This window comes from Zootermopsis nevadensis, unplaced genomic scaffold, assembly GCF_977971745.1.
Source record: "Zootermopsis nevadensis isolate Lab colony 2312 unplaced genomic scaffold, Znev_1.0 Znev_ptg000021l, whole genome shotgun sequence".
NCBI classification, from domain to species: domain Eukaryota; kingdom Metazoa; phylum Arthropoda; class Insecta; order Blattodea; family Termopsidae; genus Zootermopsis; species Zootermopsis nevadensis.
Window position 1 is genome coordinate 12,760,427 of NW_028259153.1, and position 25,938 is coordinate 12,786,364.

At 41.4% G+C, this 25,938-nt stretch overlaps 1 protein-coding gene across 6 annotated transcripts in view; it reads left to right on the top strand.

Moving 5' to 3' along the window:
- The window catches only part of LOC110841541 (Obscurin), a 122,179-nt gene that overhangs the window by 5,241 nt on the left and 91,000 nt on the right, over positions 1-25,938 (top strand). For 3 of the 6 annotated variants that reach the window (XM_087352857.1, XM_087352858.1, XM_087352859.1), the window contains exons 1-3: positions 10,588-16,155; positions 17,277-17,389; positions 24,334-24,474. In XM_087352857.1, the coding sequence (XP_087208983.1) occupies positions 11,404-16,155; positions 17,277-17,389; positions 24,334-24,474 (5,006 nt within the window). In that variant the 5' untranslated portion in view covers positions 10,588-11,403. Of the gene's footprint in view, positions 1-2,960; positions 3,059-3,742; positions 3,856-10,581; positions 16,156-17,276; positions 17,390-24,333; positions 24,475-25,938 lie in introns of those variants that run through there. The other 3 variants (XM_087352862.1, XM_087352861.1, XM_087352860.1) reach the window with 3 other exon arrangements.

Below are 25,938 nucleotides of genomic sequence, written 5' to 3' on the forward strand. Positions count from 1 at the left end.
TTTGTGTCTGGTTGGTAAATCAACGCGAACAATCAAATGGCTATTTGTGATTATATAAACGAGAAGCTAGCAGTTGGCTGTATGCATTCTCAGCCATTCTGTAAACACAATTCTGTGAGATTTGCCACAGCGTGAACTGGGAATGTGCATTCCAAATTGTAGTAAAATGTGTTCTTCGCGAGTTTATATCCATCATAGATCTCTTACATTCATTTATTTGCAGATAAAAATCTGTCATTGACAAGCAAATGGGCACTGCATAATTATCATGTTATGGTTTATTTTGCCAAGTGCAAACCTTACCGGCATTCACCAGATCATTAACACTGGATTTTTATCTACAGTTAATTTAGACATTACCGCGACATGTTTCTGCCCTTTGCAGATGTAACTTAAAATTTCACCGATTCATATGTGAATTGTAACAGCGTTTGTGTACTAACTAGACAACGACAATATTGGTAAATTTATGTACCACGTACTCATTTACCACATGTCTTAATTCGGGCAGAGTAATCCATCTTCAGGTTTCTGTGTATCTGAGTAAACTGTTACTTCATGATGAGTATCAAGAATATGATTAAATTTAACTAATAGATAATGAGGCACATAAAATATAAAACACATTTATTGCCTTATCGTCGTATGCTGACAGTTGTCGTCTTAGTCGAGGAGATGGATGTCTTTTTAAAAAAGTAAATTAAAATTATATAGATTCAAAAAATATTTTAAAACTGCACTTGGCACAGTTCTGTGTAAGGATGGTTATTCTGCCAGATGTGTTAGATCTGCATTAACATCATCTGTGTAAATGAAGTTGTAACTATGTGGATATAATGTTGTAATGTCACAATATAAAAATTCCTTGCACACTCTTACTTGTAATTATGAACCAAGATTATGCAAAGTGAAGTTTCATTACGTAACATTATTTTCCTTAGATACATGACAGACTGTGAACTGAATAACCAATATACGATTCTGTGTTCATGTATTGTTCACAATTGTGACTCTAGAAATATGAATCCGACAGTTTATCTCTGTTGCTGCGGGGCCACCCTGTATCCAATTGGTAAGTAGGGGTGAAGGCTTTATGCTTACTCATTGAAAATAAACTTATCTTTGCGAGATTTCTAGTTGTTCGTATGGTGGCGAGTATTTTCATGGCTGTCTTCTATGTTATTTCGCCGTGTAATTTGCCATGATCAGGGCGGTGGCAAGCGCCTTTGAAACGTCGGTGAACTTGTAGCGGACAGCCATGTTCAACGTTTCCTTTGTCTTTACTTGTAACCTATTTTGTTATCTGAGAGTATGTCGATGTTTGATGTGGGGGACCCGCCTCACACCCCTGAATCAATCGGGAAACATAAATAACACAAGCAGGCTGTTCGGATCAGACGGACTGACGGACGCGTCTGGTAGACGCGCGATATTGTCTGGTGTGAGTGAGGTGTGGTGTCGACAGCAGTGTGGAGTGACTGCCGCCTCGGCTTCTTATTGTTGAGGGAAGTGAGACGGTAGAACTGGGAATTCATACGCAGCATAACTCTTTCTGAAAGGGCAACGACCTAATTCAAGAGTCGTGTGTATGACTTACAAGAAAGTCGATTTAATCTAAAACAAGGTGGAGTAAATTGTACTCAAAGTGAAGTTACCGACACAGTAGAAGCCAGGAGTAAATTTATAATCAGTATCATCGAGCAGTGAAGAGCTCCATCTGTTTAAGGTCATTATTGGTTTCTTCTTGCAGTTAATCTGTAATCTTTTACTCTGATTATAGAGCTAGAAGGTTCAGCATCGCTAATGTAGAAGACGGCCACTGGACACACTCCTGAGTCACTTTGGTTCATAACTTATCCCTAAGGATTAATTTCGAAAGAGGGCCTCAATGCATTCTATTGACATTGTAAATCGACTTGAAATTGTAATGTGGATTGTGTTTAATACTTGTCCAGTCCTTGGCCCCTACAAAACGTTTCGTCTCTTTTGTTGCAGCTGTATTCGGGAGATGTTGTTTTGAATTATCTCTTGATTTTCTGAAAATGAAATAATTTAAATGAGAGAAGTAAAGTGAAACCACGTCTTAAAATAGTATCCGGTCCTTATAAATAAAATAAGAACTCAGCACTTCAGGAATTAAATGAAAAGCCAATCAACATGTAGCACATTGAAACACTTCATAAGTACTGTTGACACGTGTCGTGCGGCTGGCCTCCTGCCATGTCAATTGCGTCATTAGTGTTCCGAGGGAACATTTCCCGCACTTACGATCGGCCTCTGTATGTCTACCTGTCCTGTTATTAAACTGCATACCCCAAGCAGCAATTTCCGTGGACATAACGGAGACCCCACTTGTACCTTGACTTGTGAACTTCCTATATTGATTTATTTTAACACTTTATCAGTTGCACAGGACGTAAATTTTAAAGGATAGTTCGTGGTACAATCTCAGGATATGAGAAAAATTACGAAATAGCTGTTTTAAGTAGGATTTGAGGTTTTCACGGCGGTTACAAAGATGGTTATCTTCTGGGTTGTAGAAGTTTACCAACGTTTCAGAGGTCGTTGCTGCCTGGTGATGGAGGCAGCATGGCCCTCTGAAACATTGATAAAATCCTTCCAGTCTGCCCAGCGCTGCAACCCAAAAGACAGCCATCTCCTATCTCAGTTTTGATAGTCGGTGTCTTCGATCAGATTTTCGACGACGGATGAAGTCGAATTGGATATCGCTAGACAACAATGTCTTATAAACTTCTTGTTCCGACGAGGCATTTGGCGTTATATGATCTCCGGAACTGATACATCGTTGCCAAATAACCGACCGATCAACGGAACAAATTTGCAGTGTCTAGTGTTCTACCAGTTCCTTTTTCATGTCTGCCTGTTAAAATTATGTTTTTTCCCTCTGTTAACGAAGGTTTCGTTGATAAACTCAGGATCTCTTTTGATTCATGTTGCAGTTGGTGGTACAACTATAAGCTTATGGCAGCCGTCGGGTAAACCATGGCCTCTAGCTTTACGACTTCGAGTTACTCGGTGTCCACCAAGCGGAAGGAGGGTGAGCATTCTTTACTCACAAGTGAATCATGTTCCCAAGTACATTGAAGAGCTTCTGAACTTAAGGCTACACTTCAGTTAAACTCCAAGTTAGGAAATGTGATCATGGCGTAAAAATTCTGGCCCGTTCTCTAGGATTAGATCTTGGACACACGCAAATGGTACCAGCGACATCTTACTTGCCTGGGGTCTGTGACTTTTGACCCCACAGTTTTGTACCTTAGCCCCTACCAAGAGACCTACAAGTCAAATGTTTTCTCAGCTGGGTTTTAACGAAATGTTGTATTGGGTAGTTTGACTAAAATTTGTCGACACATTTCATATTTGGTTAAAATGGGGCAACAATAACGGGCATTTTATATGAATATCTACGTGGGTTTCCGTAGAGGAAAGTCACTAGGTAGGAATCCCCTGTTTACAAACGTCAGTGACGAAATTCTGGCTAAAGCGCTAGCTTCCTTTATGCTGTGCGAAAATCTATGATCTTGTTATAAGTTATTTCCACCAAATTTAATATCAGTTCTTAAAGTACTTTTGGAGATGAAACATGGGGACAAATGCACACTTTCGACAAACACATCTTTCATCTTTGTCCTTTGTACAAAGTACGCATAAAATAAACGGCGACTTCATAATTTTTCCCTGCGATGTGCCTGTCTTACAAGAGCGGAAATGTTTCTTGCAGCATTCAGCGAGGAACTCAGTTCAGTTCTTGCGCGTCGGACGGTCGTGACGACGAAAGAGGAGCATCACGTGACTGTGTTCGGGCACTCTGGAGGCGCCGTGGACATAGAGGAGGTAATTTTCACTGCCACAGAGAGCTACAACATAGAATCGTTTTCCATCTCAGAAAAAACAACATAACACATTTCCTGAGATACAAATAACGTTTAAAGATAAGAATAAATGCATTTATATATGAAAGATAAAATATCAAATTGTGTTGGTAAAGCCCAGTGGTACCACCTACTTTAAAATTCAGTTACTGTATTATTGTGTAGAGAGTTTATTATGAGTTTCATACGATTCTCAGAATAAACAGCGACTATTTCATACAAATTCATGAACCAGTTGATGTTTTTGTAGTGAAGATGTGTTCTGTATTTTCTTTGAGATACCAGCTATGTTTTTACATATTATTTAGATGAGCTTCGGCTTCGAAGGGTCAATCGACTGCCGTATTTTTCATAACACAACGAAAGGGGTGAAGGTGTGTTATCTGTTAATAGTCTATATGGTTTTACTCTTTGCTTTAATGCCAATGGTTCCTAAACTGTACTTCGCGAAACTTTTGTCCTTGACGGTGCTCATGAGTTTCGTTATATTCAACACTCTAAGATTATTTTCCCAAATTATTGTCTTAAGCAGTCCTTTGTTGTTTTGCAAGGGGATGATGGGTGTTGATCCGTACACAGCCACAACACAGATGCTATTTTAATGCTAATGTGTTCTTCATTATTGTGTAACTGTAAAATAGTGAGCTGTAGAGATGACTCAGACTTTCGGACTTCTCAGTCCTTACTTTGAGCTTATCATGAGGAAGAAGATATGTGAAAATGTAAATAAAAATCATCTGCGCCTGAAGAGTGTCATTTGTTAACAAGTTAAATGAGCAACACAACGATTCCAACCATCACAACTGGTTGTCATTTCTGTGTATCTGTCCACAATTCACTTCTGGTGCCGAGAAAGTTACCTAGTGACAAAAGACTGGCCCATTTTTAAGTACTTCATTGGAAATTAAGAGCATTTATACGAAGTTCTTTCAGTAAGCTCCTTATTTACTCATCCAGCGAAGTACTCCCCACTGTTTTAACATAAGAGATGCGTTCTAAATATAAATGAGAACGTGGCTACACGATTATAACATACTGCCATCTTTTAGGCAATAGAGAAACCAAGAGCTGACTAGCAACTTCAGATACTGCTGCTATTTTTGAAATTGTGTGGTAAACCCGATGTTGTAGTCACTATTAATACCCTGCTCTGTGTATATTAGAGAGCAGTCACTCATCCTCATAAAATGTGACTGTGAAGCATATTTGTCTGTGTCTGTATGCCATATCGAAGAAATTTTGGCAGTGGTGTAACACTCAGTCTGCCCTGTGGGACACGATTCTTAAGCCGCAAGTGTTTATTCTACCTAGGAGAGGCAGATATTTCCGGCTTTAACTTGGGGGTGTTTTGAATGTTTGTGCAGACATAGACGCGCATCCATTCACCAAGCGGAATTCGAATCCACGATCCAGTTGTTGGTTCTGCGTAAGCCTGCGCTACTACTGTAATCGGTGTGTTCTTTTTATGAAGGTTGTTGTTTGTTCCTGCTGAACTTCGCAATTTACAATTTCTCTGGTTAATGAACACATTCGTTTGTTAATGGAATGTAAGTGGATAATTATGTTCATAGAATACGCCCCATGCCGTTAAGTTAGCATTTCTGCAGGGCACATCTGTTGCCGTCGTAAGAAATAGCAGCGCCTGTTGTCTGACTGCCTGCCTGGCGACCGTGCTGGAGAAGTTGCCGAATACACACGGGGCTCGGTGTATTATCAACTTGGACTCGGGACTTCCTTGTCAGGTTGCGCATTGCAGCAAATGTTTCGAGGGGAAGAAAGAACACATGTTCTGCTCATGAATATGCTATGCACAGCTTGGTGCAACTGGCATGAACAGCGGCATAGACTTAAGAAGACCTAGATTCGATTGTCACTAGGTGAGGATTTAAGTATCTGTTACATGGGGGTACACCTGCTTCTGATTTTATTTTTGTGCGTTGTTGTATTTTTGCATTTGAAATGGTAAACACTGTATTGTCCAACTTCATGTCCTTCCAAGTGGTTGCTTTCTGTATAATTTATTTAACCGAATTTGGTCTGCATAGTAATTTCCTTTCTTTGACTGTACTGACAGCCATAATAAACTCCGCTGTCTGTAAGCCTGTATATTTTAGGACAATTGTTGAAACACATGCTAGCGCGCGAGCGAAGTGCTGACGTAGCAGGAAGTATGAGAAATATTGCGGGAACGAACTTACGTAAGAGCAATATGGCATTTTGGAGGAATTGGCTGCCTGCCACTAGCAGGGATTTGACCTTCAGCGGGATTTCTGTTTCCAATTTTAAAGTGACAAGTGTTGCGTTTACTGAAATGAAGTTGGTGGTTGGTGGACACGTTTCAGCGAACCGCGAATCTGTCAACAGTGGACGCCGTTTTATAGACCTCACATATCTGCCTGACCACTGCCTTATACATTATTATCTCTCTCTCTCTCTTCTCCAACAACTGCCGAAAAATATATTCGAATGTTGCGATACAGTGATTAGCAGTAGCTCTTCGCTTTCGGAAGATATCCGGTTCGAATATGGACTGCGACGACCGTCTGTTCTGACTAATCTCTTAGGATTTTCGTAGTTGCATCAGAGAAATTATGATATAGTGGGGTATAGTAGCTCACAACCATGTTCTTCTATAACTCTGCGTCTTAGCACGTCTCATACGAAGCTAAATAACGTAATCACATTCTCAGCATCGTTAATTAAACAACATACACAAGAAACGCTGGATGGTACAGTGTAGCGTGGATGAATGCCATTTGATGTAAAAACATTTTCGAATTACGACAGGGGAACGTCTGTCCTGAGTTCCTTCATGATTTTACCAAGTTCCTGAAGTTGGTGAAACCTCTCTGGCAAATGTAATCTTGTAAATCGTCAACACAGTTTTACAGGAGTACTCAAACTAATGCTAGTGGTCTGTACATTTCCTTAAATTAGGCACAACCGATTCCTTTTCCATGTAACCGAATTATCATTCAGTCATCGTTATCGTTCGTATTTTTCGCCACATAAACTCAGCAGCTGTTATAAAATAGATATACAAACAACATGTTCTATGAATAATTGTTAAAGGTGTAATGTTTCTATACCCGATTTTGGCTTTGAACTTGATCGACAGTGACCGATTTATATCGAAGTCTGTGTAGCTGGGAAGGAGTCTGTCTATATTTGTTGTTTCAAGGGCTTGCAAACAATGACCTGTGCGTTGAACCGACAGCTAAATTTGGCACCAGACGGAAGTGACTCGAAAGGCTAGCAGCAATAACGTGCCCGGGAAATCCCCTACATAGATCATAAACCTGTCGGATCAGGTTGTATTTTAACAAGTACTTTTTTTTAACACGATTACTGTTTTTTGGGATTGCAGTCATGTTACTGTGGCGTTACTGCAGAGCATAAGTTGAAGATGGTTGTCTTCTGGGTTGTTGCGCCGTGTAGTCTGGTAGAAGTTTGCAGATGTTTCAGAGGTCCATGCTGCCTCCATCATCAGGGCTATTGGCTTGATGATGGAGGCAGTAAATCACATCCTGATGATGGAGCAGCAAATATCTCTGAAACGTCGGCAAACTTATACCAGACTACACGGCCAAACAAACCACAAGACAGCCATCTTAAACTTGCCGCAGTGAAAACCTCAAATCCTACAAGGTAGAAGCTCCTTTAACATGTAAATAAACGATACATAATGCAACTACTTATTGAGGAATGCATTGACAGTAATCAAATCATTAAAATATGAACCAGAAACTTAACTAACGTGTAACAGTATATTATAGAAACTCGGAAGAAGAATGGTTCTGTCATGTCACCACTGCCTGTTAAAAGCATTTCTAAGAACTCCATTCATAAAGCAGTCAAAAGCGTAAGCCGAAATTAATATTTTATTTTGAAGAATAATCCGTGTCTCTTACGCTCTGAAAACTGAGCGACACATATTCCTAAACCAGATTTATCCACGCAGACATGACCTTTGACAAGAAGTTCTGGAAATAAAATTAAGAACCGTATTTTTCTTGCAGTGCTTCAATGTACACAGAAACTAAAAATAAATTGTTACGCAACAGCGACATATTTCGGTTCACAGTTCTGACTACCTGGTATTAGTCTGGTATACCTCAACGTTTTGGACAGTCACCTTCTTAGATATAAATCAGTAAGCACTCGCCATCTGTCGGGGAACACAAAATTAAGTCGGTACTGCGTCAAAGCTTCCTTGAAGTCAGTTCGAATATTGTGATGAACATTTATTCATCCACTTTACTTTCGAATCTCGACATATTTTTCGTAGTCTTTCTCACTTCTTCGTCTACACCAAAAATTGCTGGGCCCAAATATGGGCCGTGTTGGCCCCAGTATATCTCGTACTCCGCGTGAAGATAAAAGGTAAAATTGTTCTCCTGTTCTTAAATACCATGCCAGGAAGATGTATGGGGGCGTGGAAGTAACGTTCCAGGCATTCTTAACACGTGCAGTAGATGGATGTGAGTGGCCGGTTTCACGCTACTGTCGCTCCCCCCCCCCCCGGCCAGGGGTAGACTTCTTGGTTCATAATGGACAATAGGTGAATGGGTCTTAAAGCCTTGTCACTTCTTCATTATTAAATAATTTCTATATTGTTTGCTCCAAATGGAAAGCAATGAAAATATTTAGGATTTCTGCTAGATTGTGCCACCAATAAATAATCTCTTGGCCAAAAATTAACTCTGCTTAGCAGAACTATTCTTGAGAAACTAAGAAATTACTCGCCTTTTATGGAACCCTAAGAATTATCATCATATTCTCAAGGGCCGTCTATTGTAGCTCCTCCTGAGCCAGCCGAATCAAGACTGTATCTTTACACCTAAATTCTTCAAGACCAAATTTTATGTAATCCCCACATGAGCTTTTGCCTTCCAAGTGGTTTTCTCACTTCAGAAGTTTTGTATGCATTTCTAATCTCTCCGATGCGTGTCTCTTCCATTTCATCTTGATTAATTTTTATTACCCTAACAGTATTTCATAACGAACACATAAATTTCATTATGCAGTTTTATCCAGCTTCTATTATTTTATCCCTTAATCCTGGTCTACACGTAACGTCTTATCGTACGTTTTGTTTGATCAGTTAAGCCGTATCAGTCAAAATGTTACGTATAGACAGAGAAACGGACGTTTTGCCTGAACTGAATGAAGACGGACGTCTCTCAGAAAACGGATCGGTTAGAGCATTGTTTTCCGGTAAAACGTCAGTCTTTGTAGCTTCTACCTGTCGCTAGAAATCTTAGAGTAGCAGTCAGTCTCTCATGGGGTGTGATAGCCCTTCTCATGGTAGTGTCCTTTTTTTGTATTTCTGGAGTTACTAACGATAGTCATTTCAAATAAGTGTCCGTATCCATTCGTAAATAATTACGCCAATCTTCAGGTTCATGACGTAATTCCCGAAGCAAATTCACATGAGAGAATCTGCCCCTCTTTAGCAACCATCCTCTAGACCACCGTGAGCTACGAACAACTTTCTTTCTTTTCAATTTCACGAGACACAATGAAATTATCGCTACAAATAATACTTCATCCATGGTATCTATGAAACTGAGCAGAAAACGGTAGCTAAAACGTAAATAGTGTGGACATGAGATTTTGGTAAGTTTTACCTGACCATCTTAACTGATGAAACAAAACGTACGATAAGACGTTACGTGTAGACCGGGCTTTACAGATCCAAGCATTATCTTCCGGACCCTGTACTCAAACTCACGCTATCTAGTGTTCACCTGCCATAAAAATTTGCCGGTTAAATTGAGTCGATTCCTTTGTGTGCCCCAAGAAACTTGTCCTAAAGTGATTACCATTCTCTTTTCTATAGAAAAATGTATAATCGTTTGCCTGTTCAATGTGCCTTCCTGTATTCACTATACACAATGCCCTTTTACTTATATTGGCTTACATCAATCTAGTTAAGAATTATTACATTGCCAGACTGGAATCAGGACATCGAATCTCTGTCTTTCAGAACTGTGCAACGAGATTGCTACCTTTTTAAATAGTAATATGTATGCAGTATAGTTTTAAAAATATTATAACAGATTGAGGGTTTATTCCTTGTTTTTAACGACGCTTTTAAGTTGGTTAGATTTTCGGCTATGACATCAAAGAATACAAAGATTTGTGGATAATGAATTGAAAAAAGATTGTGAAGGAAAGCAGTAGTTGCGTACTTTAAGATGCTATCGTGGTATTTCCGTGGAAGGAGTGTATAAAATCGCGAAGGGCCTCAGAATTACAGGTCTCAGGGTCGATATTTGAACCCGGAACTTCTCGAATACGAAACCGCTAGTCCGTAACAATCGGTGAATCAATTGACTGAGGATACACAGATAGCAACTTTTTCACTATAGTTTCTATGTTTTGGTTAAACTGGTTACAGACCACAGATTAGTACCTCGTGTCTGCTTGGGACCCTTGACGCATTCTCAAAATTGAGTGGCCTAGAATCGATCTAGCCGAGGTGCAGAAGTGAGTCAGCCAATTCCTTTCTAACCTTGACCGTTATTAAGACGCATTTGTGTTGCGGTGTGCCGTCAAAGTTTCTTCAGCTATAGGACAGAAAAAGAGTGAAGGTATTTGCAGACGTCGTGTCGTCGGAAGCATTCGGGCATCTTCGTCTTTTTGTTCGGTGGGGTACATTCAACACACACTTACCTTAGGTTTATCAGTTGCAGGCGGCTCCGGACGGCGCCAGACGTGTGTTTAGGATGTTCACTGCGATCAATACACAATGCAACGAAACTACCGACATCTGATGCAACGAACTACGTTTAACAATGGACTGCATTCCATTGTTTAATCTCGAAACGTTAATCTTTTGTTTTGTTGCCTCCATGATGTAAAATTGCCACGAAAAACTAACGGAGGCACTTAACACAACCTGTTGAAACTGACATCAAGGCTATCGACAATCAACACCCGTGTTTGAAGAAAAACCAGCTGAATTTTATATTAGAGCAATTCACTGCCGTCTGGATTATTTATTACTGCTTCTGGGGAGTGGAAGGACAAGATCTGGAAGCCTTCGGAAGACATTTTATTAAGTGAAGTTGAAAGACTGCTTTTGTGACGCGTTTTCATTGCATTGTGTGCTAATTGCTTTGTATGTTCCGTCACCACAACCATTCCGTCTTATTGGCTATGCGAATATTAGTCGCAATTACCACGTGCTCAGAATTGATGAGGTCAAAATTGAGTGTATTTAATAATTTATGAATGTAACTAACGCCATCTTTCTTATTCAGTGAAATATTTTACCTGGAATGAGAGTGAATCTTAGATTTTTCTGAGGTCTGTTTAATTATAGAAGAATGAACCAGTTTTCATATTTACGCCTGAAACATTGAACTGGTTCAGATATTTCACCGATATTATGTGCGGCTTTATATATGTGAATACCGAAGATATATTTAATTTTAAAACAAATTGAATTTATTTAATTTGACGTTAAGCAGTAGGTTCTGGGGTTACGTGCAGGTTAAACAGTATGTCCACATTCTGCCGAATTACAGGGAGAAGCCGTGGGCTTCCCAAATCGAACTACTTCCCACTATTGCCGCCCATTTCCCCTGCAGATGCAAAGCGACTTTGCCGCATCACAGGCAAATCTTATGGCCTTCCCGGTCACCATTACATTCCTGTCACTCTAATCAGTAAGTCCAAGAAATTGCGCGGGAAATGCAAGATCACGAACAACGAAGCTGCTCATCAGTTTGTACCGAAAGTTGAGACTCGCGATAAAAGGAGACGCCATGTTGTTTTATGTGACTATCGCTATGTCTTGCCAGTAATGGAGGGTTCTTCTGATCACCAGAAGATAATGATGGAACTGCTAGCAACAAAAGATGGTCGCATGGTTTCATTTCCTGAAGATGACTCTCGTTTTGTGTACGTCGTGGAAGAACGAAGATGCAGCCTCGTGTTTCCATCGGCTCTGGAAGCAGCAGTCAGAGACGGCGACGTTCGTGATGTCATGCTGTCGAAAGATTCCGACACGGTTGTCTTCAAACTGAAAGAAGGAAAAGATATTTCGTTGGATTTCAAAAACGTTGAGCCAAAGATTGATAAAAATTCAGAACTATATGATGGAGAAGGCCCCAACGCAGATGTTGTAAGAGAATTAGAGAAGGAAGAAATTACCGCTAAAAAGAGAAAGAGGAAGTGTCCTGAAGCATTAGATAACATGAAGAAAATTTTTGAAGAGAAGGAGATAGAAGCAGATATTGAAATCAGAAGAGAGATTGAATTAAATGAACTGAAGAAGGCGAAGGTTGTAGAAAAGATGAAGGAAGAAACCGAAAAGGAAGTCGACCTGAAGGAGGAAGCCAAACCAGAAGAACAGAAGGACAAGAAGTTTGACGATACCATGACGGAAGAAGAGGAGAGAGCAATGTTGAATAATTGGAAGAGGTTCGATCCCAGATTCTCTCGCTCGGAGACAAGCCTCCTTATGTGCAGTGGGGACTGGAGGGACCTCATCAAGCCTCTCATAGAAGACTGGGACTGGGACGCATTTGAGAGCAAACCATGTGGCACCCCTATAATTACCTCTCTACCCGAACCGGCGTCAGTCCGTGCCCAGATATTGAACCTTGGCGAGTCACTACCAGGTATTGTTCAGTCACAGATTCTAGGTGAATTTGGAGAAACAGCTGGCTTTGAACCAATTCCATCTGTGGCACCATTTACCCCACTAATATCAGAACCAGAACCGGAAGTCCTGAATGCACTGATGGAGCTCAAGGATTCTGAAGCATTATTAAAAACGTCGGGTGTTAAAAAGGTGTTTGTTGAAGCAAAGGAGGAAGTGAAATGCATGGTACCAAAGGTTAATGAGATACCGGAACTAGTAACTCTAATTGAACATGGCATTATAACAGAACTGGGCGAAAACGGTCATAAAATTCAGGGACTGGTAGTTAATATGGACACCGCAAAGAGATTTGTGGTGGGCCAGACTGTAGAGACGTCTAAGGGACCTGTTTTTGTGCCAGGCCAAACATTGCAGACACCATCAGGACCTCAGTTTGTACCTGGTTTTACTGTTAAATCTCCAGGATCGGATAATCCTGTTCTAATACCAGGGCACAAGGTTCTAGTAGTCACAGAGGAGGGCGGAGGGAATACTGTGCCAGTGTTTGTAGCAGGCCAAACCTTAACTACAAGAGAAGGGGAAAGATTCGTTGCAGGTCAGACTGTTCATACGCCAGATGGATCGAGATTTGTGGCCGGCCAGACAGTAATAACACCGGATGGGCCTAGATTCATACCGGGCCAGCTGATTTTGGAAAAGGATATTTCAGTTGCTGAGAAAGAATTGGCCAGTGAGGGAATTGACGGTAAGGAAGTGACAAAAACGGACACAGAGAACATGTCCAAAGAACCTATAAAAAGTGCTGTCACGTCAGACTATAAGTTTGTTCCAGGTCAAACAGTTCTGACCTCTGACGGCCCCAAGTTTGTGCCTGGGCAGACTGTGGCAACGGCACAGGGCGAAGAGATATTCATTGCAGGTCAGAGTGTTCAGACGAAGGATGGGGTCTGGGAATTCATACCTGGTCAGACTGTGAGGAAGGAAGATAAGGTCAGGTTCGTGGCCGGCCAAACTGTTATGACTCCTGAAGGCCCCAAGTTCATTCCTGGACAGATAGCAAAGACGGCAGAAGGATGCCTGCAGTTTGTCCCTGGAGTAACTGTTGCAGAAAAAGACGGGGTCATTTCGAAGTTTGTGCCTGGGAAAGCTTTACAGACTCCAGACGGAATAAAGTTCGTGGAAGGCCAAATATTAAACAGTGCAGCTGGAGGAAGTACATTTGTTCCGGGGAAAGCTTTTGTTTCCGAAAATAATTGCATCGAATTCGCTGCGGCAAAGAAATTAGAAGAAGTAATATTGGATGAGGTTATTGAAGTTCCTCAAGAAGGGCTAAAAGCAATCAACCCGCGATCAGGTATTTCGTCGTCTTCCGTTTCAACTTTCTTTGGACACGTTGTGCAGACTTTGCACGGTGTGGAGTTCTTTCCCGGTCAAACTGCCAGCGGACTGCCAGCCGGAAAAATTGTGCCAGGAAAGCTACAACGCGCTACGGATGGTAAAGTTAAATTTGTTCCTGGTACTATTATTGAGACAGAACCTGGAATTGAGAAGTTCGTTCCGGGGCAGGTAGTGATGACAGAACAAGGGGAACAGTTTGTGCCAGGTCAGGTAGTGGAAACATCGGAGGGGGCAAAGTTTGTTCCCGGGCAAATAATAGAAACAAAAGCTGGTCAGAAATTTATTCCTGGTCAGACAATGGAGACCTCTGAGGGCATGAGATTTGTTCCAGGTCAGATTGTTGACACGAAAGCCGGGCCAACTTTCATACCGGGGCAAGTGATATCGACAGAAGAAGGTTCGAAATTTGTGCCCGGTGAGGTGCTGGATACTCCTGACGGACCTCGCTTTGTACCAGGACGGATTGTGGAGACTGAAGATAACAAAGTGAAGTTTGTCCCTGGACAGACTGTTCAGACGCAAGATGGCTCTTTGCGCTTTGTTGCTCACGATCTTCAAGATACCCCGGAAGGTGGTTTCGAATTCTCCGTGCAGGTCTTTGAAATAACACCAGAAGAACTGCAACTCCTGCGCCCCATGCCAGTGACCGCGTCGTACGGCCCCGCGAGTGAGTGGGAAATGTCTATTGATTCGCGAATGCTCCGACAATTGTCGGAAGCAGGAATGTCACTGGGTCGTCAAGTTTCTTTAGACATTCCGTCTGTTGACGTCAAACCGAAAGGGGCTACAGTGGGTGGAGTGAATGGTATCTTGCACGAGGTGAATTTTAATAAGCTGGATATTCTAAAGGATATCCTGTCCGAACAGAACACAGAAGACAATATAATGGAGAAAATATCCGTTTTGTTGAAACAGAACGCTGAACCTTGCGGGAAAGAAGAAATTACGGCTGACACAAGAGAAGTAACATTAGAGTCGGCGTTCAAACATCTTTCTCATGGTAATCCGGACTTTGTGGAACGAGTTCTGCATAGAGTGTCAGAATATGTTGAAGATGCCAACGCAGAGGAAAGTGCGACGGAAACTTTGCGGAAGGCAATTGTTAGTGTTGTTCAGGAGCGTAGCGAGCAGCGGATACGAGAAATGATTCAGGAAGAAGCTTTAGGTGAGAAGGACGAGGACCTCGATCAGGGAGGTCTGAGAGGACTTTTGATGCAGGCAGCAGGCCTAGCACGTGCCCTTGGTATGTCAGACGTTGTAGCTGATCTCGTCGAAGTCCTTTCTGATCCCCAGTCTACGCAGGTTCTAGCCAGTGATCGTCTTACCATGGCCATTCTGCGTCGTCTCACAGTTATGCGTCAGTTGGCAGAGAAGCGGCCCAGCCTCAGCCTGGCGTTGGGGCTGCTGCAGAGTGACCCTGAGATAGCGAGGGCTAATCCACAAATCAGGGAACTGGTGCGTGAAAGTGCCGCTTTAATGGCAGTGACTGAAGAAGACCGCCTGCCACTGGAGTCATCCAAGGACATTCCTAGCGTGTTGATTCACTCCAACAACATCCTGGCAATGGAGGATTTTCTGTTTTCTAGAAATCAACAATCAGCAGGGACATTGCTGATTCTGAAACAAGGATTGCAGGCTATCATACCTAGAGAGAACGCTAGGGCCGTTCTCACGGGACAGATTCCTTACACTGTGTTAGACGAAACAGGAATACGCCACTTTGAGCCTTTGCACGTATTCTCAGCCCTGAGGTTGCCTCGCCAAGCAGCGTATCACTTCTCAATATATTCTTGCCCCGTAGCTAAAGAAGAAGCTTCTTACACAGCTTCGTCTTCAACGCCTCAGAGTTCTTGTGAGGATTTAGGGATGTTGGACAGCTACCGGCGTCAGAGCGATACGACGACAGCTAGCCGACGGCGAGGGACTCTGGACAGTGTCGATGGTTCTACTCTGAACTACACGCGACTAAATGGAGACAGTGACACACAGAGTATCACCAGTGGGTACAACACACCTACAGCGAGGAATGGCAGTCGCTACAGCAGAAGATACGGGGATGATAGCTATGGTCGTTATAACGGCGAGAGGTCACTGACTCCCCTCAGTGGATACAGCACCCCAAAATCGAGATCAAATGACAATGGAGACAACGCCTCTGCTCTCAGGGTTAGAGGTTACGGAACGACTGTTCCTACTTACAGAAGCCTGAGTCGTAACAGATCATCTGTCAGAATGTTGGGGTCAGAGGTTAGTGATCTGATTATTCTTGGTATGAAAATAAGACGAGCTGAACTGACACGGGGACTGACTGATCCCAGTGGTCGCGCGGGATTGTGAGTTCGATTCCCTCGAGATAATAAATGTTTGTGTTGTTTTTCATCGCTGCATGTCAACATACTCCTTGCCATAATCTCCCCATTAAAATTTGAGGATCGTTTTGTGAAATCTCCCTACCCCATGGCAGATGAAACATGGCGTCTGAATTCGAATTTATGTCCAGAAGCGAGGGAACACGCGAAATCAGAAAGAAAAGAAAACATTGAGAAGGAAAAATTGACGCATATCGGCCTCGAAACTTCTGCATTGGCTGCAGAACACGAAAGGTTCAACATCGTTAATAAAAACGTCCACTATTGACCTTACTTAATCTGTCATTAATAAAAGTAATCTCGGCGAAAGATTTGTTCTTTCACGGCGCATGAATGTTGCAGAGGCTACCTGGTCTTTGAAACATTGACTTTCTGCTCAACTTTAACACGACTGACCGCCCTAGAAAATTTCGGTGAGATTTCAGGTTTTCTTGTTGGCATAAATGAATATGACTGTCTTCTGGAATGTTCCGAGAAGACATCCAATTACTTTAAAGGAGGAATTTTATAAGGCAGTAATATGATCATGATTTTGTAATGATGAACGATAAAATTGGTGATAATATCGTCATCGGGTAGGCTTGTTGAGATCCAGGCACTGGATTTTCAGATTAATTTTTCTGTTTCGTTTCAGGTAAACCAGTACACTTCACTCACAAATAGCTAATAAACTTCTTCTGGTGTCTTTATATAGATCACAGGAATTGTACTTTGATTCTATACCAAACCTTTATGGACCATTACACTGAATTATGCGTACAAACATTTACAGTGGAAGGCGTATACGTTTTACAAGCCTCGTTTGAACACGGATTAAATTTTATAGACCAGCACTATCGGTTTGACCCATCCTCTTGCAAGACAACAATGCTACGATTTCTTTGTTTCCTGTTAAAAGTACATCCACCCATAATTCTGAGTTCGAAGGAAGACATAGTCGTCATAGTTGTCACACTGCCAGAACGCAGCGGTTCCATATGATTGATGTTTTCTTTGCAGGTGTGCGACTTGTTCGTAGCGACGCAAAACTTTCAGGCGGATGACGTTGATGCCATATCCCTCAAGAAGGGAGACGCCGTGGAGGTTCTGGACACCGGCCCGGAGTCTGTCAAGTGAGTCATAGGTCTTCACAGAATGTCTCTGGACGTTGCATCTCTTTCAACTTTTTTTGCTCTAAGTGCATAAAATAGACGCATTATAGTGGCGTAGTCCGTCCGTGTGTTTTATCTGTAAACTTCTCAACTGATTTTGATAAAATTTTGTATTGGGAAGGTTTGGATTTTAAAAGTTGTTTTATACCTTTCTCTGAGTTCACGCCTAACGTCATATTTCTGAAAATTGGCTGAGGAAATGTTTATGTTGCATGAAATATACTTGTAATCTACTAGGGGCATCTTTTCGATATTGGTTGTATCTAACGAAATACAAAGGGAAAATGCTTTATTAAATGTGAGGACCTCACAATTTATTAGGTTTGTAAGCAACACAGTTATGCCTTTACGCACCATGGTTCTTGTAATATTGACCTGCTGTGCCACCAGTGGTTTATATTCTCATTAATGTGAGCCAAGCCAATGACGGATGCAAGGCAGCAAACAACGTATTTGGATATTTGTATGCTCCAGATTGGACCACATCTTTTATGAATAGACTTCCAGAGAGACAAAACTGAGTTGAGTAAAGACTACATATGAAGGGAAACAATTCCTCAACGGTGCTACAATAACGCACTGTTCTCGTAGAAATCTGCTTTTCTGTGAGCGCAGAAGGAATATTTGTCTAGTTAGCGCGGCCACTCACGGAAATGTAGTGATATGACGTATACGTATTCAGCACGACAGGTGGATTTCCGGATTATTGAAATGAAATAAATCCACCGCATTGTGATTGCATTGAACTACTAGGGCTAGGTTGGTGTTTAACACAAGTTTGCGGAGTGTTTACAGAAACTGTTAATATGTAAGTTCTGTGTTCACGAGAACCTTTAATCCTTTTGTTGTTGTTGCTGATTAATTTTACTTAAATGTTGCATCATTAACAGAAGTATCATCGCGAAGATTATCTGTAGCTGTTAGCTGAAGGAGCACAAAAACGTCGGTAGATGTAAACTTGGTGTTAAGCGAGGTTCCCTCCATCTTATATGTACGTGTTCTGTAATTGTAGTGAATGATTTCGTTGTATCTAAATTGGCATCAAATATTAATTTGAAATGTTTGTTTTGTATGGAATAGAAGAGAGCTTAGTCTATATGTGAACAATTTGGTGTATTGATTGATTGCTGTGTTTACAGTTTACACTGTTGAAACTGGTTATTCGCGACTACTTGAACGCACGAAGAAATTCAATTCAACACGTAAAATAAATGTTTAAGTAAACTTAACCTATTTCTTAGTAGTGGCATTTCTTAATCAGTTAATCAGCCAAATATGTTTGGCCTACTGGTGGAACTCAGCCAGGAATGTTTGAACTAATCAACGAAATGGGACTGACATTGCTCAAGTTCTTTCGAAATTTGTCCGCATTTTATTTATTTTATTTTGTTTTCTAAGATGATATTGGCCTTGCGATGGTCTGAACTCCTCTCGAGTAAAACCTACAGCTTGTCCTCTTCAATTGAGGCTGTCAGAGCTTGAATCGGGTTGCAGGAAACTGATAAACTCTTGCAAGGCCTTGGAGTGGTCTGATTCCCCGTATTAGGAGTTCGATCATAAGACTTAGAAGCAAAGATTTAGAAAACCTCTAAATTAAAGGAGAACAAGTCTCATATCGTGCTGTACCGCTAATATCATCTTCTACCCTCAATCGTAGTGTTGTTAAATGTAATGTAATGCAGTTCCTCAGTACAAATGTTAAACATAATTTGTGTTTCTATCTGAATCTAGGTAAGTGCAGGTAACTTAATTAATTTACTTTTCTTTCCAAAGGTGAATTGGATTTGACTATGTATACCATTGAGATTTGTAACCTAGGAGAGGTTACTGACAGAAGTTCACCAACACTGCAACAAATGTAATGGTATTTTTGAAGTCCTTGTCATTTCAGCCAAGGTGGAAACATTTTTGAGTTATTTTAAATAACGTGAGGCCGGAATTTTGGAAAAACTGTTATAAAATTCTTGTAGTGTTGAAGGATTTCCGTATGTGAATAAACTATTTTACATAAATTCTGTTAAAGTTGTCACATCCCTTTTGTTTCTTGTAATGGAACAGTGAATTTCTTTGTTTTCTTCCTTATGGGTGAACAGCAGAATTTTTATAATATTTTGTTTTAATAGTTAATCCGTCAGAAATTTTATTTATTTCATATGCCGATGACATTATTATATTTGTAGTGTTTGTTGGAGAATGTATGTGGAATATATCCCTCGAACTGTTTTTATTTATTTGTTTATTTGTCTTATAAATCTCCTGCTTTACTTTGTGTGTTGTAATTGACTGAGAAATGGTTTTCTTTTATATCTATATCGTAGTTATTTTGTATCCAGGTGTGGTTATCATTCCTTAATAATCATACCTACACACGCGCGAGGTATACATTTCATTACAGACGTCTTATATTCTTTCATCTTCAGTTGATCGAAAATTTATTTTTTTAGCCCATTACTACGAGTTTTATCAGAATTATTTGATGTTACGTTCCTTACTTAGTAGTATAATTGAAGAGTGTAGTGACATTTCTGTGTGCGTTTGCCCGTCACATGTCATTGTATGCATCCAATTAACCGTTTGAGTTCAAACTTGGTCACAACCTTTTTTATTAAGCAAGCTCAGCAACACGTGTTGTGAGGATGACGTCACTTCGTCATTTACGTGTTTTACGATGTGCAGAAAGGACTCGCTAAGCTGTTTGTCTGTCACGGCTGATACTGTGCCAAGGTCCCGCGAACCGCGGATTCCGGAGATACGTCGAAATAGCCCTGCTCCATTCCACCGCCGTTGCAATAAAAGCGTAAAATTGCAAAACACGAATAAAATTAATTTTGTATGTATTCATTGTAATTACAATGGCTCAGTTTTCCATTCTCATCAGTACTTCCAGACGAAAGTAAAACTGTCTCTGGGCTTAATTTAAGACCAAGCAACGAAAACGTATGGGGGGAAGTGGAGAAATTGCTCCATGTATTCTCAGCTTCGGAACAGAATATTACCTTCAAACAGGCCAAGGTGCCTTAACATCCCTGTCAGTTCGTCATTTACAATGATCGTTGGTGTTACGTAACCTCAGCAGTTAATACAAGGTCGAATAACCAGACAAAAAGGATTGCAGAGGTAGACATTAATCCTGGCAGCAACCTTTTACAGAGGCTTGGACATGTCGACACAAATCCTGATAAGCATTTTGGCCGAAGAACAGATGTTCATGGAATGTAAGACACTTAAGAATGCTCATCTGGTTGTTCAGAGGAAGCGATCCAAGTCTTGGCCATGTCACTTGCTATTCTGACTGTAATTTACATGATTTTTCTCAGTCCCAGGTTTTATGGGACGTGACATGACAAAAGGTCACTATCGCTTCTGTTCGCTTTCCTCTGAATTTATAACATTTCTGCCATAGGAGTATATTATTCGTCGCTACTTAACCTCAGTAGTTGCTATGGTTTCGTTAAAGAACCTACGGACAAATTAATAAAATTACCTTCGCTTACGCTCCTCACAATTCCAGACAAAATAATGCACGTAGTTGTCAAAACGTATTATGATGTCACGTAGATATCGTCATGATTTTACTAATCTCGTTGAACGCAGTAAAGTTTCATCCGCATTCTTCGCCTCGATACGAGAGACGTCAGCTTCATCGTTCGTAGTCCTCAGGAACAAGCTGGACACGGTGATGGTAAAGTCAAAAGGCCCTATTGTTGCCAGGATTCAAACTCTGGCCATCCAGCCAGCACTTTGTCTCAGGTAATAGATATATACCCATATGCCCTCGGTGCAGTTAGTACGAGGAAGTGAGCCGTGTCCCAGCTGCAGTTTGTTGAACTTCTCGAGGTTATTTTTGTCTTTGAGGAAGAGAGAACAAGACAGTCTGTCAATTATGAATGTTTTGCCTGGCAACGCGGATCTTTTTATGTTCAGGTGCTATGACCTTCCATAAACACACCCAAACATTAATAAAGCATTAATGTTCCCGAGTCTTTCCTGGAATTGTACACATAAAGAGCGTTTCTAGCACCCGCGGGGATTTCTGAGAACTTGGTCCCACACCCAGGACTTGGGTCTAGTCTGGCAGTCTGAGATCTTCCGTCATTTTTTGAAGCAAGCACGCTTACAGTGCCTTAAAATAGGCCACAGAAGGCATTATTTATAATCATCATATCTTTTCTATGTCGATGTTATTGAACTCGCGCAATTGATAAAGCGTTGATAAGTAAAGGAAGGACGTAACTAATTTTGTACAAAGAAGTTTATTAGTGGTAGGAATGTTAATATGGTGATAGTGTACACAGACGACGTTAAGATTGCTTTTAAATGTGGCAGATCCTTGCATCACCGAGATGTGGCGTGTATTGGGCGAGTCACATGATAATCATATGAACAACAGCTGTATCTATTTTCTTTGGGAAATCAGCTGAGAAGAGATTACTTGGGAGACTTTCAGGCGTACATGGGAAGATATAATATTAAAATAAGCGTCGGATTGATTTTGATTGCACATATATTGTCAGGATGGGAGGTGGATGCAGGGATCTCATCAAGATCGTATTTTGACATCGGTGGTGTTGGGCCTTGGATTTCCGCTACCGGAGACGTTGTAGGCTAGTAGTAGTAGTTACTCCTGTTTACATTTTTACTGGTTATAATTGCCGTTTACGAACGATTGAATTCTATAGATCTTGAATTTTGAACCACGAATTATTTAGACGTTGCAGTACTTTGTTCCAGAAGGTTATATTTATTTTTATGTGCCTCCATAAATCCAAACCAAATCCACAAAAATAGGAAGTTACAAATTCAAGGGCTTCTAGTAAATAGAACAAGCATGAGGATGGATATTGCTACTGCTTAAAGACGCGACTACGTGAAAACAGAATATTTAACAAAAGGTTTGAACGCAAGAAAGATGAGGTAGGGCAGCAATCTAAGATACACAAGGAGCATCGTGAAAAATACAGGTCACGTGTTCAACGAACAGCGAAATGTGGAGACTACGTTGGAGCTGGGATGGAGAAACCTGTTTGAAAACTTCCACTTAGAAGACAGGATTGATATGGGAGGATACCAGGTGGATGGAACTAGCGTATGGCCATATTCAGTAGCAAAGTTTTCTATTAGCGGTGTTGAACTTGCGGGTTCTGCTGTCAGCATTTTCATTATCTGCGCCTATTTCATTTCCGGATGTTCATAAGAGAGCACTGGTAATTTGTTGTTGCTTTAAAAATTAAAGGCTTTAGGAAAGACTTTGCGTATAAACTTAATTATGTTCTCTGCTTAGAGGTCTACGCAGTTGCGTATGGCGGCGCGGAGGTAAACAGTTCTGTACGTGATTTCAGAACAGCACGGTGGTACCATCATTTCTGCTAATCCCTGAGAACTCACACACAGACATGCAAATTTCTTGAAGTTTTTCTCATTTTCTCGCTCTCTAGTAATGTCATTGAAGGATTATTAATTCTACTTTTGCCGTTGATACGTGTTGCAAAAAGAAATAGGCATGCAAGTGGCCATGTGTTTCATTCTGTCTATGTCGACCTATTGGCATCGCTAGTTCCATTGAGACATTGGCATGGGTGATTGTCAGAGTTGTTTCTGTATTGTCCCGAGATGGTAGAGGCCTTACAATGAGTGGTGTACTCCACATTCAAGTAATCCTATTTACTGCCCTATTAAGGATTTAGTAAACCCCTGAAATACAGGAGACGAAGTCTCGAATCGGGCTGAAGAAATTGCTGAATTGACTGTAGACTGAGCACAACTGAAGAAGTCCTACCGCTTGGCCTAAAAGGATTTACAGAACATCTGCAGTAAAAGAGACCAAAATTTTAATCTTGAGACCTTGTGATGTTCTGATTCCCCATCTATGTAACTAAAGCTCTCGTGACGTTGACGTGACGTTACTAATCGTGGTTTGGATAATCGGAGAAAAATCTGGTGTACGATTAAGTCAGTACCTCCTGAATGAAGCCTACGTACTTGTGTACTTCCTGCATATGTTAACGCTCTGTATTCATCGCCATATTCCATATGTCTGACTGCATGTGTGCGGCTAAAATTATCGCGGGACTGAAATACCCCAACGGAGGGAGACGGGAGAGCCGAGTGTCGTACGCCAGAGCGTGAATCAGTTCCGGGTGTTGGGCGTCACGTTATTCTGTCTGACGTGTGTTCATGGGGTTTCGGATCGAGTCCCGGGCAAAGCTGCAGCAAATTTGGCTGCGAGTTTTTGTGATATTCTTCAGTCACACCATCCTAATACTGGGATAGCAGCATTTCGCTCCTTCTCTTCCCATTTCGCAGACATGAATCAACTCGTCAATTTACTAAGTGTTAAGTGACGTCTATGTTTAATACAACATCGTAAAATAAACTGGAGGGATGACAGTTTAAAAGAAATTGAAGCATTCACAGAATTGTATAACATAAAACAAGGACATTAGAAACGAATTGAACATACCGATATTTTATATTGTCAACAAGAATGGTAAAAGGACCTGAGATGACCAAGAAACAGATTAATCCGGAACATGTAATTGCCTGAATCTTTATAGACGATGACGAACGTTAATTAACAGAAACAACCCGCTGTTCACTGATACCATTGAGAATTTTAGAAGACGGTAATTAATGTGAATACAATATTTTTAACGTACCGGTATTGGACGTACATGTTCTATCAACTACGAGATTATGTTTTATGTCAAAATGTTGAGAACACTGATAGTCTGTATCCCAAAGTAAACTCTGTTCACAAGCACCGCACTCCGAAGGGCGTCCTCTCCTTTAGGGTTAGATTGACAGGAAACGGCAGCTTCAAACTCTGTCGCCTTTCCTCCTGTACCCACAGAGTTAGATCAGCTTGGTGCGAAGCCACTTTCATCTGTGCTGTCCTGTTGTTGCAGGAGGCTGCGTCTGGACCCCGACCTGGACCTAGGGACCGATGTAGCGGCCCTACTGGATAATTCCGCAGCGCGCCACAAGTTGGCCATCCGGCCGCGCAGGAAGCACGTGGACTCAAGGCAGGTGCAGCAGGAGGAGACCCGGTGAGTTCGCGCAGACAGTCCCTGGGAAGGAATGACGGGAAAGTACGGCAGGTCTGCCTTAAAGCAGGCCGCGTCACTGGCGACACATCGTGCCACACACACACACCGCATCTCATTTGTGGCTATATCGATTCATCAAACAGAATTCATGAAACAGAATTTTACATTGTTCAAAACTGTAAGAAAATTTGCTTAATATTCGAAGCTTCATCACCGCACATTCCAGCGTCTTACTTGAAATAAAGCCAGTGCCATTACCAAGTTCGCACAGCCACCATGTTGGTATTATCGATGACAGGTAATTAAGTATAACGATGAGAATGCCATCTAACGCCGTTATACTGATACAGATTTTAATAAAAATCTGTTCCTTGCTTCAGTTATTCACGGAAACACGTGTACGTCATGACACTATTCGTATGCCTTGATTTTTAATACAGAAATGCCAAATGCTGTTTTGGAAGGATAGGACAGGTAGACCTACTAAGGTCAGGGGGATCATCCTCTACTGCGTCTCTTTGTTGACAGCTAATTCTGGGACCTGAACTCGTGGTTAGGAGCTGGTCATCTGGCAATCTGTCAGCCCTGTAAACGCCTCTTTAAGAGACATCGCGTTGAAGCCAGCCCGATTGCTATTGTGATGCCCGCCTTACACGGTCTTGAAGCGAACCCCGAACTGTACCAGTGACCGTCACACCAGCCAAGTCTGTCAGGGAAGCCATTCTTTGCATGCCTGTGGCTGATCCTTCCCACATCGACAGTATTTTCGTTTCGTGATTCTATCTCGGTGATTGTTACGTATTGCCTGGGTGTTGACAACGCGAATGTTTCAGCGCGTTTCAGAGATTCGAACGTAAAATTGTATGAGTAGTAGACGCATTTATTACGTGCAATGTTTCAGAAATCCGGCTTCATTCAGAACTTTATTGCATGGCGCAGTTTATTTCCAAGGACGCCATGTTAATATTGTCGATGTTGAAAAGATGGAGTTGTCGACTATGGCGCGGTGTTCATACAGAGATTTAGAAATATAACTCAAAAAGTAGCTTTTAGAGTGCAGTTACTGTTAACTCGCTGATGGGTTTCTGAAGGAGTGTTAAGTTTCCTCTGTGTTGTCGCGTAACCGCAACTATTTTTTTCAGGCTTTTACATTTACGCTGTAAGTAATCTTTTTGCCATGCATAATATCGTGCTTCGCCCTCACATTTCTTAAGCTGGCAGTTGTAACTTGCAGGATTCTAATTTTAGTTGCAGTTATGGAATGAAGAATTATGGAAACAAGTTAGCGTGGAGAAGGAGATGTGGCTGACACTACGCAAGAACGGCTGAAAGCTACAGTTTATGCTCTAACTGGAGTGTAAAAGGTCTCACGCCTTAATTTCGTGTTTATCAGCAGATTTATTTAGACGCATTACCAACCATAGACGTTTCCCAGCGACTAATGGCGGGATGATTATAAACTGG